Raw genomic sequence first — 17116 nt, 5'->3', positions numbered from 1 at the left:
AATAAAGTTCATTATTTTATTCACATTACTTGGCTTAATTAACTTATTTTCTTATATCACATTACATTTTTAAGGTAAATGTAAACCCTGTAGGTCCTAGCGTTACCATATGGTCACAGGTCATTGTACCGTTATCTGATAAAGTATGACCACAAAAATTAATTTTTTTAATACATTCTAACAACATTAACAAGCCCTCAAAATTTCATCTTCCTACTAAAAAAAAATAGTTATCGTCCCTGTTGGGTTAAAATAACATTTATTCCATATGAAACACTTTTATGATATTTTAATTCTTTAATTTCATTTAAGTTTTCAGTATTGCTTAATACATTTTTTTCAAAATTCACATGATAAAAAAATTTATTATTTAATTTTTTTTTGGAGTATAAATTTCCATCTATCGCAGTTTTGAATCATATAAAAATCTATCTTAAAATAGTATATTTCATCTTTTGTTAATATTGCTGGGTGTATAAGGTTATATTTTGCTGTTGCTACGAGGGCTGCTATATATATTCTGGCCTAATAATGAAAATAGGCATATTTATCAACGAAAGTGGTTTTTTTTCGTTGGATTTGGCTCGTCTTGGAAGACCCACACGGTCTATTCCTGTATTGTTTCGGGCTCATACGCATAGATCGATGATTCGTCACCTGTGACGATCTTATAAACGTCTTTTGAAGCATCGCGATCGTATTTTTTCAGCATTTCTTTACACCAATCCACACGAGCCTTTTTTGAGCGATTGTCAAATTGTGCGGGATCCAACGAGAACAAACCTTTTTTACGGCCAGGTGTTCATGCAATATCGAATGTATGCTGGTGGGAGAAATGCATAGGCCTCTATCTGAAGGTATGTTACATGACGGTCTTGCATTATCAGTTCACGTACGGCATCGATTTTTTCTGGCACAACGGCTGTTTTTGGACGACCTTCACGGAATTCGTCTTTGAGCGAGCGTCGGCCACGATTGAATTCGTTGTACCAGTTTTTCACAGTGCTATAGGATGGTGCTTCATAGCCATACAAAGTTTTTAGTTCATCGATGCACTCTTGTCATGACAATCCACGTCGAAAGTTGTGAAAAATGATCGCACGAAAATGTTCACGAGTTAATTCCATTTTTTGGCCGAGATGAATTTTTTAATTCCATGTAAATAAAACAATTCACGATTAAATGACAAAACGTTCTGAGTGATGTTATGCTAAAAAATGTCAATCTTTCCAATGGAAATGTCAGATTGCACCTGGCAACACTTAGTGTTGCCTAGTCCAGAAATATATATAGCAGCCTATGTACGAGTATATTGTTTTGTATTTCTTTAAATTTTTTTCTCTAAGTACCTTAATTTGTTCAACTGATCATTAAAGAAAACATGTTTCATTATTTCACTGTTCTCTATTTTTACCTGGTTCAATGAGTTCAATACTTGCTTCCTGTCATTTTCTATTGTTATGTTTAATTGATACATATTATTATTAAAATGGTTGTTTATCGAAATTTGTTTATTTACTTTGATTATCTCATTGCAATTTTTTTTTTATTTACTATCTTTAGAAGTTCTTCTATATCTTGCCTGTCTTCATCGTCCATTGTAACAAGTAACCATTTGTAAGTTGTGCCTACACCTCATCCCCATCCTTTCTAGGTGTGCGTTTGATGTCCTGTTAGCTTCCCAACAGGGTTGAGTGCAATCTTTCAACGTCAGTTGTTTAATAGTAGTTGAATATGTTCGTTAAATTTGGGGTAATATATTTTATCTTTTAATGTATTATAGGTTTCATCTAAAGCACTCCGCACAGATTCCTGTGTATGGTATAAGATATCTGTTTATGTAGTTCCGTTTCTTCTTCTATCTCTGAGGCTCTTTTTGTACATTTTGCAAATTTTAAACTTTTATCTTTAGCAAACATTTCAATTAGTAATTTCTGCATTTTATGGTCATCCGCTTCGGATACTTTGGAAAATATTCCCACTATTCCTTTTACATATCTTGTTAATATTTCCTTGTTCTCTTCTTCTTCTTCCATTGGGTTTATTTTAATAATTTTTTTTCCATGGAGTCTTTGCATCTGAGCTTGAGTGTTGTATGTCAATATGATTTCATTTTTGTATTTATTTACAACTTCTTCTTTAATTGGAAAATGCTCAAGCAGTTCTTTATCTGCTGAATGAATTGTGTCTGACAATTCCAGGTTGGATTCATTGTCATTACCTTCTTTTAGTTTTGGTGAGTTCTCAATTCGACTCAAGAAATCAGCTACAACATTATTTTTCCATTTAGGTATTCTATTTCAAAATCGTATTCCTGTTATTTCAATAACCACCTCTGATGGCGTTGAGAAAAATCTTTTCCTTTACATTTATTAAATAGATATTTTATTGGACTATGATCGGCAATAATTTTAAATTTTCTGCCATAAATGTACGGCCTGAAATATAGTAGGTTATTGAATATACATATGTATAATGCCTAGAAATTCTTTATCTGTTAATGGTTATTTAATGTTTTGGAAATGTAGCACACTGGCTGACCTTGTTGAGAAAGCACTACTCCTTTTGGATAATCACTTGCATAATTTGTGATAGTAAATTCTTTTTCATATTCAGGGAACTTTAAAAATTGATGTGATGAAATTAGTGTTTTAAAATTTCCAAAACTAGCTATGTAATGTCTTTGTCATGGGATATGCTACTTTCGAATAGTCTTTAATAGATTTCCTATAATACCCTGTAGCTCCCAAAAAACCTTTAAGCTATCTCTCTGTTTTCGGTAGTTCTAACTGTTTTATTGCTAAAATTTTTTCAGTATTACGATTAAAAAAGAGGGCGTTAATGTATGCCCTAAAAATTTCGTTTCCTTTTTTAGAAAGCTAAATTTGCTTGCTTGAATTTTTAAATCGTGATTCAGTAAAACCGCGAAAAATTTTTCAAGTGTTAGAATATCCTCTTCCACGGTCGTGGAAAAGACCAAAATATCATCCAGATAGACAACACAAATTTTGTTTATGAATTCTCTTAGAAGCTCGATTCCTCATTCTTTAGAACATGGCTAGGGCATTTTTAAGCCCAAAAGACATACGACGTACTCATACAGTCCTGCTGGAGTAACGAAAACTGTTTTTCCGATGTCCCTTTCTGCCATTAATTTTTGGTGACCTTTGGCTAAATCAATAGTGCTAAAGTAATGTGTTTTGCCCAATTTATCCAAAATTCCATCATTATTTGGCAGAGCGTATTTATTATCACCGACAGTCATTTTTTTAAGTCTCCTGTAGTCAACCACTAATCTATACTTTTCAATATTTGAACCCTCTGTTTTCTTTGGTACAATTAAAATAGGAGAGCTATACCTGCACCCACTTTTTCGAATTATTCCCTGACTTTCTAACTCATAAATTTGTTTTCTTACCTCTTCTTCATGCTTTGGTAGTCTATAGATTCTTAAAATTATTTGATGATTGGTTGTGGTCTTAATCTCATGTACCACAGTTTTTGTGTTGGTCAGATTATCCCCCTCTTTGCAAAATAATTTGTAGAATTTCAGTATTGTTTTTTTCTTCTGATCTTAGATAATCAAGTGCATAATTATTTTGTTCACTCACTTCCAATGAATAAACCTGTTTCTGAACAGCTTTCATATATGTATAAAGGAATAATTATTCCATTTTTCAAAGTTAAATTAATTTTTTCTATATCAATAATTTTAAAGTTTTTGAAAATAAAATAAGGCAAGGATTTTTTACTTTAATGTTTGGTTACTCAATATTGCCATTTAATGTACTTATAACCATACTCTCTCGCTCTACAGGGGGTAAATTCAAAATTTCAAAGCTTTTTTCTTCATTATACAATAGTGCACCACTTTTTCCCAAATAGTGTTAGTATTATAACTATTTTTTTATCATAATATCATTATATCATAGCCTCGGGATGCTAATTGGTAAAAAAACCCGTCATTAACGTTTGTTTCTTCCGGTTCCTCAACCCGGCTCTTGGTATCTACTTCTATAGCAGTAGGCCTATTGAAATACCTAGACCTATATTGTCTACTGTTATTGTTAGTCCAGGTATTCCTAGAGTACTGTCTAGAAAAATTATATGTATTTTGAAGTCTGCTATTATATTGACCCGATCCATTTGTTTGATCTCGAAAATTGTTGCTGACTTGCAGAATTATTTGTATGTATTGGCCTGTAATTTTGTTGATTGTTAAAATTATTAGCATATCTAGGCCTAAAACCTTGTTGGCCAGTAAAATGATTTCTATTACTTACTTGGCACATTGTTCCTTTCTGACTGACATCTAAATTATTGGATTTTTTATAAAGCTATATATAGTAAGGTGGGACAAAAATTAGTTTATACTTTATTTTTCGTAGTTACCATGAAAATCTCATTCAACATGACTAAAAACAAGTCCTGGTAAAATCTGAGCTCTTTATATTAATATTAAGAGGTGCCTCATCGACATTTTCGATTTCCCATATAAATTACATGGAAAAAAAATCATTTTTTTTTGTGGTGGTTATTGTGCGGAGATTTTAATGTGCACGCGATGGCGGCCAGTAGGGATGGTAAACTCGATTCCGATACTACTCGAGAATCGAGTTTTCTCGTTAAATAATCGATTTTTAAAAATCGATTTTCAGTAGTCGTAGTGGATTAAGAACCGGTTCTTGACATTCGAAAAATCGATTATTTTACGAGAAAACTCGATTCTCGAGTAGTATCGGAATCGAGTTTACCATCCCTACTGGCCGCCATCGCGTGCACATTAAAATCTCCGCACAATAACCACCACAAAAAAAAATGATTTTTTTTCCATGTAATTTATATGGGAAATCGAAAATGTCGATGAGACACCTCTTAATATTAATATAAAGAGCTCAGATTTTACCAGGACTTGTTTTTAGTCATGTTGAATGAGATTTTCATGGTAACTACGAAAAATAAAATATAAACTAATTTTTGGCCCACCTTAATATATCGTTCCTGATAACTAGTCAATGAAATTCAGTTCCTTATTGCATAAGCACAAGTCCCTGACGTGATTTGCTTAATACGTTGAATAAAGATTCCCGAAAAATTTCCTTAAGGTAGCAGTCTGGTAACTTATGTATATTTTCATGACTTCTTTGAAGGGTGGTTTTTTATAGGAAAATAAAAATGAATTATCTTGAATATTTAGAGTGTTTTATTTACATATTGAAAATATAAAAAATTTAATTCTTTATTAGTATTATTATTGTTACTCGAAGTTGGAACCTCCAAAAAAATGCACGCGAGTGGCCCAGGTGATTTCGGCTCTTGATGCTATCTGAAATCAAATATTCTTGATTATTCTTAATCTATAGACATGTCATTCTGGTCGGAACTACTGAAGTTAAGTTTTAAGGGTAATTAACCAAATGGCGGACTTTGAAAAAAAGTCTTTTTATTTTAGCAAAGAAAGGGTTGTAAAATAAAAAGTGAGGGGTGAAAAAATGTTATCGTTAGTACCGACGAGAACTATAAGTGTGCAGAATAGCCTGTTAAAATTTTAAAGCAATTGGTTCAGTAGAAAAAAAGTTAGGACCCAGCCCGACCAGAAAAACAATGTTTTGAGAAAAACGCGTTTAAAGTTCGGCCGACCTTAAAAGTTGGACTGAGAGGCGCTCTAGGAAACTCGTTATAACTCCCGAAATATTTCGAATTTTTGTCTGAAAATTTCACAGTATATTTTCAATACATTGTACTTTCAAATTAAGCAAAAAAAATTCAATTTTTTGAACCCAAGGTACCAGACTACTACCTTAATTGCCTCCCCGTTTTCGTCGAGACCTCCAAATTCAGTTATAGAATCAATTCTGCTGGTTAACTCACTAATGCTACCTACTCGTGATGCATTTATTTCATTAGTTATGGACATTTGATCTTTCCTAGGCTTAAAATGTTGTTTTAGTTTCATTTTGCAACCTTCCCAACTACGTGGTGGGCAAGATGCAAATAATTTTTTGCTTTTTCAGTAATTTTTAAATCGTACACTACACCAAAAACTTCTTGCTCCTGGTTTAGATAATCCCTCAGAATCTTATGTATTGCTTCAATGAATGCTGGCAATTGCCCGGCATCACCCTGAAAAGAATTTACACATTTTATATCTTTTTACTTCACTTTCTACAATGACTTATCTTATTTTATACGTATATATATAATATAATAAAATGTTTCAATATTAAATTTAATCGTACATTACTTCTCTGCATCTTCTTCGAAGCCACTGTTGCTGTTGTTGTTTTTGTTATAGCTGTTGCTGGTGTTGATGTTTATGGTGCTGTTTGCTGTTCTGATTTTTTCTTGTTCTTATAAATATTTGTATTTCGTGTTTCTTTTTTGTTCTTAATAATTTTTGTTGTTTAATTAAATTATAGTTTTATCTTCTGTTAAAAATTGTCGAGATAATATTCTTCTTATTTCGCCCGGTCCGACTAGACTGTGCCAGTTACAACTTCTAACGACATTATCAAATAGAACCGAACGTCAAGATGTTTGTTCAGTAACTGCTTTATTCATTAAAACTTTAAACTCACTTAAGATAAAAGAATAATAACATTATTCTACATATTAACACGATACATTTCAAAAAATGCTGACTCGTGACATTCCGTTAATTTAGCTTCTAATTTATGTCACTGTGGTATGGTTGACTTTAAACTACAATTATTAGGGTAGCCATACATAACTCGGGTGTAGATTTTTGTTGAAATCTAAACATGCCTACTAACTCTTCAATAATGGCAGAAGAGCGTACGCAAAAATTCGACCAAAAATTCCCCATAAATTATCTGCGAATTAATTTTTATCGATTTTCTCATTAAAATAAGATATTTTCTAACAGTAAAACATGGCCTATGTGTTAATCCAGGGTGTCAGCTAACTCCATCCAATTTTATTAAAGTCGCTACAGCACTGGCTGACAGGACGAGGGACTTGGAAAGAGCCTCACAAGAGCCCACAGACCCGCCATCCTCGACGCCGTTCCTCTGATGGTTCTAACAATTCCGCCTCGCATGTACGCATTACTTACATGTCCAGTCGGCAGACATCTGCTTTCTATCCCTAGTCGGTAGTCGAGATTTTAAAAAGCAGGTTTCACGTTGCCTGTTGTCGTAAGAAAATATTCTTTTATCAGGTGCAGTTTGGGGGACTATCTTGAGGCTCACCATTGCTTGCTGATCTTGCCGCCAATGAATGAAGTCACAACTTCCAAAGCTCAATCCATTTCGTATCGAACGGTGGGTGGAAATAATTCCACGTTCTCGAACATCGCTTCATCGCTTTTACGATTCTAACTCACAAGTATTTGCAGCGGTTATTTTCTTTAAGACGTGTAACGCAAACGAGTTTGTACGTTTTATTCTTATGACGATAGGTAACTGCTACCACATCACGCCTGGCTTTTTCGCCCGCCCGATGACATCACATTCATTTCTCTTATAATCCACCTGATTATGCAAGTAGAGGCATCACACCTGAAGAACTATTAGTACATCCACTTCAGTGACATGGATTTTAGAAGAGAGATGTGATATATTCGGACAATAGTGATAATAACTTATTTAATTTAAATCGGGTATAAATGGTAAAAAGGATAGATCAAAACTTTCTAATAGGGCACATGAGAAACATACCGTGGAATCAGAACCATTGATAAAGTGCGAGAAGTATAGTAGGCAAGTAAGCAAGAAATGTTAGACTTCGGCCATGACCTTTGTTCGGACGAGGACGGAATGTGTTTTTTTATCTTCGCATTTTGAATAGAGAAATCTTCTTCCGAATCCAAAATATATATAAATACCAAAAAAAAGAGATTATGACATTAAACTTTAAAAATACAGGTATAGCTCCGCGTATCGGAAAAAGCCGAAAAGTCTTCCGATCTGGCAGCGACAATCTTCTAGCGTTTCGAAAATAGGGATATATTCCCCAAGTCTTCTTCTTAATTGGCGTGGACACCGCTTACGCGATTATAGCCGAGTTAATAACCGCGCGCCACTCCCTTCTTCTTTTCGCTACGTGGCGCCAATTGGATATTCCGCAAGTAAGCAACATTAATAAAATAAAGAAAATTAAGTTTTGATTGATTGAAAACTGTTCTTTATTAGTATAATACTCTGTTGTATTCTCCATTTTATATTTAATTTATGCACATTTTTATATCTTATTATACCCCACATTACAACTAATCCATGTTTGCGGTTTTTTTATTTTGGTTTTTTATATAAATCAAAACTTTATATGTATATACATATAACAGCGGAAGAAGAAAAACAAAGCAAATTCGAGTAATTCCAAGTTGATTTTTGCAACAACAGCACCAGACACGTATGACTTGTGTCTACGTACGTATGTACGTATGTGAGAATATGTGTTAATCATTATTAATATTATATTTTAATATAAAAAAAATTATGGTTCTTTATACATATATCGTATCATTAGATTATTCACTTGAGATTAAGACTTTGAACATGCAATGCTTGATTTATTTACGTTACTTCATACCTTTTTTCATTATTTTTGTTTTTTAGGTTGGGATGAACATTTGTATGTGTAAGGATGAGGAGCAAAAATTAAAAACCCATAAAAAGTATTGAAAAAAATTTGCTACGGGATACCTAATTGCAAACAATATAAAAAGAGGACAGCCCGAATATGGTACCTTTTATGCTGTTATTGCACACGCTTTTCTGCCCTGATTATCTCCTACAAACTTAAAAAAACTTTGCAAAACGTTAAATTCAAATGAATTATATCCTTTTATAAACAGGTATATATTGGCCTCAAAGATGTTTTGCCATGCTAAACCACGACCGTTATATTAACAAAAGGTAAATGTGAGCAAAGCAAAAATGTAAAAATACGTAAAATATAATGATTATGAAACGAATGGGATCATGTAAATTTTAGCATTCGAATCTTCGTTAATCACTTTTACTATCTCGTGGACTCAATTCATGGGTGCCAACTTAAGCGAGGACTATGGACATACAAATGAATATACATACATACGTGTATTGCAACCTGATTAATAAGGAGGAGTATCATTAATTAATTGTAAATATATCTGTTATAATTTTAGAGAGTGATTATAGCTGCCTTTGAACCCCCAATCATTGGAGAGTAGCCAATCGACAAACAGGCAACAATTCTGGTGTGACCGGCTATAGCATGTCCTTGATTCATGAGGAATTGTACTACGATAAATTATTTTTTCCATGTCAAAACAACGTTTTATTAACCCCTGTTATAATTGATTTTAAGAGTTAAGTTTTGGAAATCTGGGAATAAAAAGAAATGTGGGTCATGTCAGCCATTCGCAATAGTAAAACTGATGTAGTTAAAATATGCTTTTATATTGTATGTATGTAATTCTTTTAACAAGAGAGTCGGGCGCAAAGATAGCGATAGGAGAAATGGCGAATAAGAGACAGCTTATATAGTATAGTTTCTCGATTGGGTAATTAGTACATAATTTTGCTAGGGGCAATCACTGAATATTTGTCGGCGATGATATTAACTACATTCAAAACTATATATTGTATTAAGTGAAACCAGCTCAGAATAAATATTTCAAATTTTACTTTTTATTTAAAGTTTAATCTTAACTCGTAGTAGTTGAGAACATTATTATCATTTTGTATGCTGCCGGCTCGTTGTGAAAGTACTTAATTATTAACCACAAATTTTAAGCTATTGTTTTTTTTTGTCTGGTCTATTTGAATTGTGATTATAGTGTAAGTGTTTGTATGACCTTATGTAATATTAAAGAGCTATGGGTAGTCATATTTTTTTGTATTTTTCAAAATGTTACTCTAGAGTATAATAGTTTTACCCAGGAATCTTTCCATGTATCCGGAAAACAAATAGAGGCATCAAGGTATTTGATGGTGTCCAATGTAGCTTGAAAACCCTTCAGGAGATTTCAATGAAATCCATAGAGCTTTTTGAAAACAGAAGGAATTTTCGAAGCACTTTTCTTAATTTCGACGTTTTATAAATAAGTAACACAGATCCACAAAAAAAATCGATGAAAGGTTCCTTTGACCAAACATCGTGTATTATATGTATTTTGTGCCGCTGAAACCGAAGTCCGTTTTGCTCCATCACGTCATTTTTTCCTAACCTCAAAATTCATGTCGGATTTTACTTGACAGAAAAAAATTAAAAATATTAACGAATTTAGCTTAATTTTGGGATAGAGGGGTTTTGAAGGGTCACTGGTTTCGAAATTAAAGGTAAATTTTCAAAATACAAAATGGCGGTCAGAACAAAAAATTCTTGAATTTTCATAAAACTTTGTACAGAGGGATTTTTAGGGTCGCTGATCACTTATTTAAAGTCAGATTTTCAAAATACAAAATAGAAAATCCAATATGGCTGTCGGATGTATAAAAATTTCTTTAATGTTCACAAAACTTACTTAGTACATATATCTAGAAGTTTTTAGGGCCGCTGCCCACAAATTATATTTTATGCCTGCATGCAGGGCACCTCCACATAACACGTAAAGTCTTAGTACCACCACCACTTCATGTAAAACTGGGTCTTGTAAAACAATTTATTAAAGCAATAAGAAATGCGCAAACAAAGCTTATATGTACCTCTTCGAAAAGTTTCCCAAATTGTCAGAAGCAAAAATAAAAGAAGGCGTTTTGAATGGTCCACAGATAAGAGAGCTTTTGAAGGATACTGAATTTGAAAAAATAATGACTACGGTGGAAAGAGAAGCCTGGCAAAGTTTCAGAGAAGACACAAAAATTTTTGGGGAATACAAAAGATCCTAATTACGCAAATATTGTCAAGAAAATGTTAAAGAATTATGAAAAATTGGGATGCCTAATGAATCTAAAACTGCACTTTCTTCATTCACACGTCGAAACTTTTCCTGAAAATTTGGGTGACTTTAGTGAAGAGCAGGGCGAGAGATTCCACCAGGATTTACAAAAGATGGAAAAGAGATATCAGGGGGTATGGAAGGACCACATGTTAGCAGACTACTGTTGGTCACTAAAAAGAGAGACTTCAAATCCACATAAAAGAAAAGCACTACGAACATCATTTGAAACTAAAAAAACTCGCTACTATTAAATAAATTAATATAAAATCAGCCTTTTTGTTGACCAATCCTCCTCGAAAGACCTAGTCAATCCCCCTTTAAGAATAGTGAGAGGCAAGGGGACTCACAATAAACAAGCACCCCAATGGGAACAGAAGCCTGCTACGTCCACGTCGTTGTTCCTGGGTATATAGCTGAATGCAGGTAATTGTAAAATAAAGGAAGTTCTGAACTAATATTAGCAATTACTTTTGAAAATCTGACTTCAAAATCATAATTAGCGAGCTCAAAAACTCACAGATACTAAGTTTTGTAAAAATCCGACAGCCATAATGGATTTTCTATTTTGTATTTTGAAAATCTGGCTTTAAATAAGTGATCAGCGACTCTAAAAACCCCTCTGTACAAAGTTTTATGAAAATTCAATAATTTTTTTTCTGACCGCCATTTCGTATTTTGAAAATTTACCTTTAATTTCGAAATCAGTGACCTCGAAAATCCCTTGATACAAAATTTTATAAAAATTGAAGAATTTCTTAAAAATTGAAGAATTTTTTGAAAATTCAAGAATTTTTTTAAATTTTGACGGCCATATTGGATCCGCCATTTTGTATTTTGAAAATTTGTCTTTAATTTTGTAATCAGGAACCCCTCAAAACCCCTCTATCCCAAAATTAACTAAATCCGTTAATATTTTTAAATTTTTTTCTGTCAAGTAAAATCCGACATGTATTTTGAGGTTAGGAAAAAATCCTGACGTGATGGTGGAAAACGGACTTCAGATGCGGTTTCAGCGGCTCAAAATACATACACCATGTTTGGTCAAAGGAACCTTTCATCGATTTTTTTTGTGGACCTGTGTAATTGGTGGTTTTTCTCTAAAATCTTGTTTTTTGATGAATCTTAAATTGCCGCAAAGTACACCGCCTGGGACTGGATCTAGACAAACAACGTTTACTTTTCAAATGTTTAACTTTTAAAAATTTCCATCATGTCATCATGCTATGGTTTTACTTTTATTTAATTAATTATTTAAAATAGCAATCTGTTCATGTCTCTGACAACACCTAATTCAGGAACTATTTACTCCTTTTAATTGTGTACCAAACGGTAAAAATAAAAACACTGAAAGTCAGAGTTTTGTCCAAAAACTTTTCTGTTCAAGTATCGTGGTGATTGGATAACACTTTGCCAAAATTTTTCATTAGTATTAAATTCGTAAATAATTGCATTTTTTCTAGTCCCACCAACATTGTAATAAACAAACGTAAAATCGTGGTATACGGTCAGAATGCATGTTTTGGAGATACTTCAAATAAAGTGGCAAAAGTGATGATGTAAAAAATTTTAAAGGAGAATACTTAAAAAAGCTATAAAGCGATATTCGATGATTAATATTTGTTTTTGTTCTATAATCCTGATATATAAAAGGCAACTCTCGTAAATACATTTTATATGTAAAAAGGACTAAATTCTGGTGTATCCAAATATTACCGACTCTTGCAACTTCCAGGGATAAAAGGTGGGGAAATATCTACAGTTGTTTAAAGTTTGGGCATGTTTTCACCTCATTTCTTACATTTTACGCACAACGATGCACCGTTATCAGAAAATCACGCTCTCTCATTGAGATAATTTATTGATCGGCCGATATACCGATGCGGTATAAAGTCAACCTATATTGACCCGGTTCAACCCACTTTTAGCATACAGACATAATATTACCAGGAATCTCCTAATTTCATTTATGGATATATTGCCCGATATTTTCGGTTAAAAGTCAGTCTGAGGCTTTAGGGTTCATATTTCCGGTATTTGGGGGTTGAACAGTTATGTTCCGATTTTAACAATTTTTTGGCCTGAGATCACATATTTTAAAGAGACTATCCGCGCAATGTTTTATCCCAATATATTCCTTGAATCAGATGAAATTTAAAATTTTGTTATATGGGAAATATATAATGTACTCCAATTTCGCCCATTTCTACATTGTAATATTAGAATGTGAAGATAATATGTATATCGCATATCAAATTTGTCGATATCGGTCAGGGGGTCTTCAAATCCATACCAGAAATTTCGATCGAACAGAACTTTCTCCCATTTTTATAATAAATAAAAGAGGTTGCGACGACCCTTTAATCATAACAACTCCGTTGAGAGAAATTCAAAAGTTATGCCTAGGAAGTTATCCTAAATTGTTTTCTAGGTTGGCAGTGCTGTCAATTTGACGGATAGTGATATGTGCGTTTCTTATTCGTCAATAAACGTTTTATTGTGAACTCGAGTTCAGATTTTAATATAGTATTAAAATTAATACATGGATCAGGAGTAAGTAAACTAATGTCAATAAACTTTTTGTACTGGTCAATATAGTGGTTCAATTTTATTTAATTTGACCACTCATATTATTGTCCGTTAAGTCAATAAATTGTACCAAATCTATAGATTTCGGCTACAGCTCATTGTATAATGCGAAATATCGTGCAATGCAAGTCACCTGCACCACATTAATTCAGGTCTGCAATAAAACTTCGTTATTTTGATATTATCAAAGCATTATCAGAAATAGTTCTAAAGAGCCCTAATAATGATGAGCGTTGCGAAGCAGGAAGTATTAAAAAAAAAGTGTTAAATTTCGCGTTGCTTTGCAAATTCATTAACAGTGTATTGAACAGCCACAATTATGCATCCAAAACTTTACAAAAATGTGACCTAGTCACCTGCACCACATTAATTCAGGTCTGCAATAAAACTTCGTTATTTTGATATTATCAAAGCATTATCAGAAATAGTTCTAAAGAGCCCTAATAATGATGAGCGTTGCGAAGCAGGAAGTATTAAAAAAAAGTGTTAAATTTCGCGTTGCTTTGCAAATTCATTAACAGTGTATTGAACAGCCACAATTATGCATCCAAAACTTAACAAAAATGTGACCTTCAATTTGAGCGAGGCGAGTATAGTTTTAGTAAAGACCAAAGCAAAGTTGCAAATTTATAGATTTGATTTCGAATTATTCAAGTGCAAAGCTAGTGAAACTGCAAGAAAATATGGTATTGACACCCATTTTCCAGAAAAAATGCAAAGAAAAGTTAAAAAACAATTTGATGAATTATCAGTTGATCACCGATTTCCAAAACGAGAAAAAATATTTATTTGATTTTCTAACACCAACATTTTTATTACATGTTGATGAAGCAACTTTATTATAAAAGTGTGACGAATTCCAAAGAAAATATTCAGATATAATAGGCCCTAGTTTTTCACTTAAATTTATTAATATTTACCACCTAGTTTTATCTCCACCAATTCAAGCATGGACTTCTCACAATAATGTACAAAATATATAGTAAAACGGAAATTTTTGCAGCAATGTTATTATTCATGACAATTCTCGTCACTTCTCTGCAGCAACTGAAAGGTCACTTAGCAAATTAAAAAAAAAAAAAACAAATATTTTAAGAAATAATACGGACCAAACAGGACTCCGACATTTATCGCTAATAGCAATTAAAAAACAAGCCTGGATTTAAACGAAGTCATTGATATTTTTGCGATAACTAAAGTTAGGAAGAAATTGTAAATATAATTGTTATTTAGTCAGTTGGTAGGCCTGACCTCTATATAATAAACCATTGCATCTTCTTCAATTCGTTTTGTTAGCCAAACTTACACTAGGTATTATTTGTAATTTATGTTGTTACTGTTTAACATTTTTATTACCTGCCCTTCTATGCACAAAAAGGAGCTTAAGTAGCTTAGCATTTTAAAGTAATGGTATATTTCATATTTTTATTTAATAAAACCTAATCAATTTACATAGCAGTGGGGCCAACAACAAATTCATTATATTCTATATTTCCATTTTAACAGTGCGCGTAGAGGTACATACTTAAGGGATTTGTCTATCTTAATTCATTGCTCAGTTATGGCACTTTATTGGATTTCGGTTAACGGAATTTTGTGGGCGTGGCAGTGATCCAACCCCGCGCATTTACAGAACCGAACTTTGCTAAGGAACACGTTTACTAAGTTTCTTTACGATGTCTCAATTTTTACTTAATCTATAGCCTGCACATGCGGACAGACAGGCGGACCGATTTCAACTCGTCTCGTCATGCTAATCATTTATATATATATATTATAACATACCTATATCTATTTCGATTAGTTATTGGCGATATAAAGAATCGTTAGGTGAACAAAACTATTATACTCTGTAGCACCATGCTTCAAGCGTATAAAAGTTGTTAAAAGTGTGGCAATCGAGTAACTAGTATAAATGAATTAACTGGCATAAGCAAATAATGATATAAAGATATGGCGAATCGAAAGCGACTTATAAGAGAATAAGTTGAAGGGTCTGCTTAAAAGCCATTTTGTGTAAAACGTAGAATTTGATAAGTGATCATTTAGCGACGCGCAAAGCTCTACATATGTATGTATGTATATTTTTAAAATCATGCATGCATGCTCGTTAGCTGCTTTTGGTATTTCTGAGTGTTGTTCGCTTAATGTGGTCATTACTGATATATCTGTATAAATGCACATGTACGAATATATGTGTGTATGTGTACCAACATGTGCAATATATGGAAATTGTGTTTAGCGTTAGTTCTACAATGAAATCTTTTTTAGCTTTTGCTTGCTTCTTAAACTACTATTGTTTGTGAAATTATTTGTAAATATTTATATTATTATACTCATACCCCTTTGGCGTTTATTGCTGTATTGTTGGTGTTATTGTTTTTTTTTTTTTGCTGCTGTTGCTATTTGTCATTTTTGTTGCACTTTTCTTTTCATCAATTCGGTTTTTGTTTTCAATTTATCCGCTTCACCCAGCATGGATGACGATGTGGTGCTTCTTGGTCCTGTAGCTGTTGATGCCGGATCTCCGGTAGCCGAACCTGACATATTTATTGTATCTGTTAATGCTGTTACCGCGACTTTTTTATACAATCTCTTAAATGGGGCTGCAACATTTGATACTAAATTTAGCTGCTGTTGTTGACTACCCGTAAAGTTCTGCCAAGGCTTTGTGCTCAAACGAACTTTGGATTTGGCAACTCTTGCGACTTTTGGATTGGTTGAAGTCGTATTTACATTTCTGTCATTGATGAACGCAAAAACGCTGGTATCATTTAAATGGAAGGTGAACTGGGTTTTCTCATCTGGATTTACGTGCGGTTTTGTGACAAGCGATACCTCTAAGTCGTCTTTGTTGTCGGTATCTCCTTCGACTATATACATTAGTTCCCTGTGTATGTCAATGTCGTCAAAGTTATGTAACGAATCTACAATATTATCTAATTTTTGGCGATCATTATAAAAGCTCGTGTCCTTAATATTGCCATTAGGGTGTGACTGTTTTCGTCCTGAATGTAGCATAAGCCTTAGTTGTTGTAGCTGTAGCTGTTGATTTTCTAAGATGAGACTGTTACTTCTGTTGTAGTTACCATTGGCACTGACTCCAACAAATCTCAAGTTGTTAGTTTGCTTCCCAAACGAATATCGACCACTACTGTAATTCGGCGTCTGATTGACTATAGCGTTGAATGTTTGCAACGACTGCACCTTACCAACTGTCATGTCCCCGACAATAACGTCAATGTCAATGTTATTGCTTCCATCACCGATAACTTCCTCACTAGTTCTTTTATTTTTTTTAATGTTATACGCGATTATGTTAGTGTTGCCAGTACTACGATTACTCAATCCCGCTTCAACTTCTATGACTTTGGCGACAGGTCGCGCATTTTCTGACAATATTTCACTGTCGCCTGTTATATGGTGTGACTTGTTACTGCTGTTCAAAAAGCTTTTGATGTTATTCGCAAAATAATAATTTGTGAAACTGCTGTTATTACTATTACCGTTATTATTAGGATTATATTTGTATTTGCTACTCATTTGATTATTGCTGCGATTCATATGGTAAGCATAATTATAAAATGATGGCACAGGACCCATTTCATTTTGCTGCACTTGTAATGGTTTCTTCTGTAAATC

The 17116-nt window shown here is 33.2% G+C and overlaps 1 protein-coding gene across 20 annotated transcripts in view; it reads right to left on the bottom strand.

Annotated features, from left to right (window-relative positions):
- Positions 1–17116, bottom strand: part of LOC105229320 (inactive rhomboid protein 1) — a 54399-nt gene that overhangs the window by 21106 nt on the left and 16177 nt on the right. For 9 of the 20 annotated variants that reach the window (XM_049460027.1, XM_049460028.1, XM_049460029.1 and 6 more), the window contains one exon: positions 8123–17116. The exons of 2 other annotated variants lie outside the window; for them this stretch is intronic. In XM_049460027.1, the coding sequence (XP_049315984.1) occupies positions 15884–17116 (1233 nt within the window). In that variant the 3' untranslated portion in view covers positions 8123–15883. Of the gene's footprint in view, positions 1–46; positions 2439–4900; positions 5327–5352; positions 6124–6536; positions 7544–8122 lie in introns of those variants that run through there. 9 more of the 20 variants (XR_007423213.1, XM_049460038.1, XM_049460037.1 and 6 more) reach the window with 9 other exon arrangements.

The sequence above is a fragment of the Bactrocera dorsalis genome, chromosome 6 (assembly GCF_023373825.1).
Source record: "Bactrocera dorsalis isolate Fly_Bdor chromosome 6, ASM2337382v1, whole genome shotgun sequence".
In the NCBI taxonomy this organism is placed as follows: domain Eukaryota; kingdom Metazoa; phylum Arthropoda; class Insecta; order Diptera; family Tephritidae; genus Bactrocera; species Bactrocera dorsalis.
Note: the sequence above shows the minus strand (reverse complement) of the source record. Positions and strands in the feature narration are given on the sequence as shown.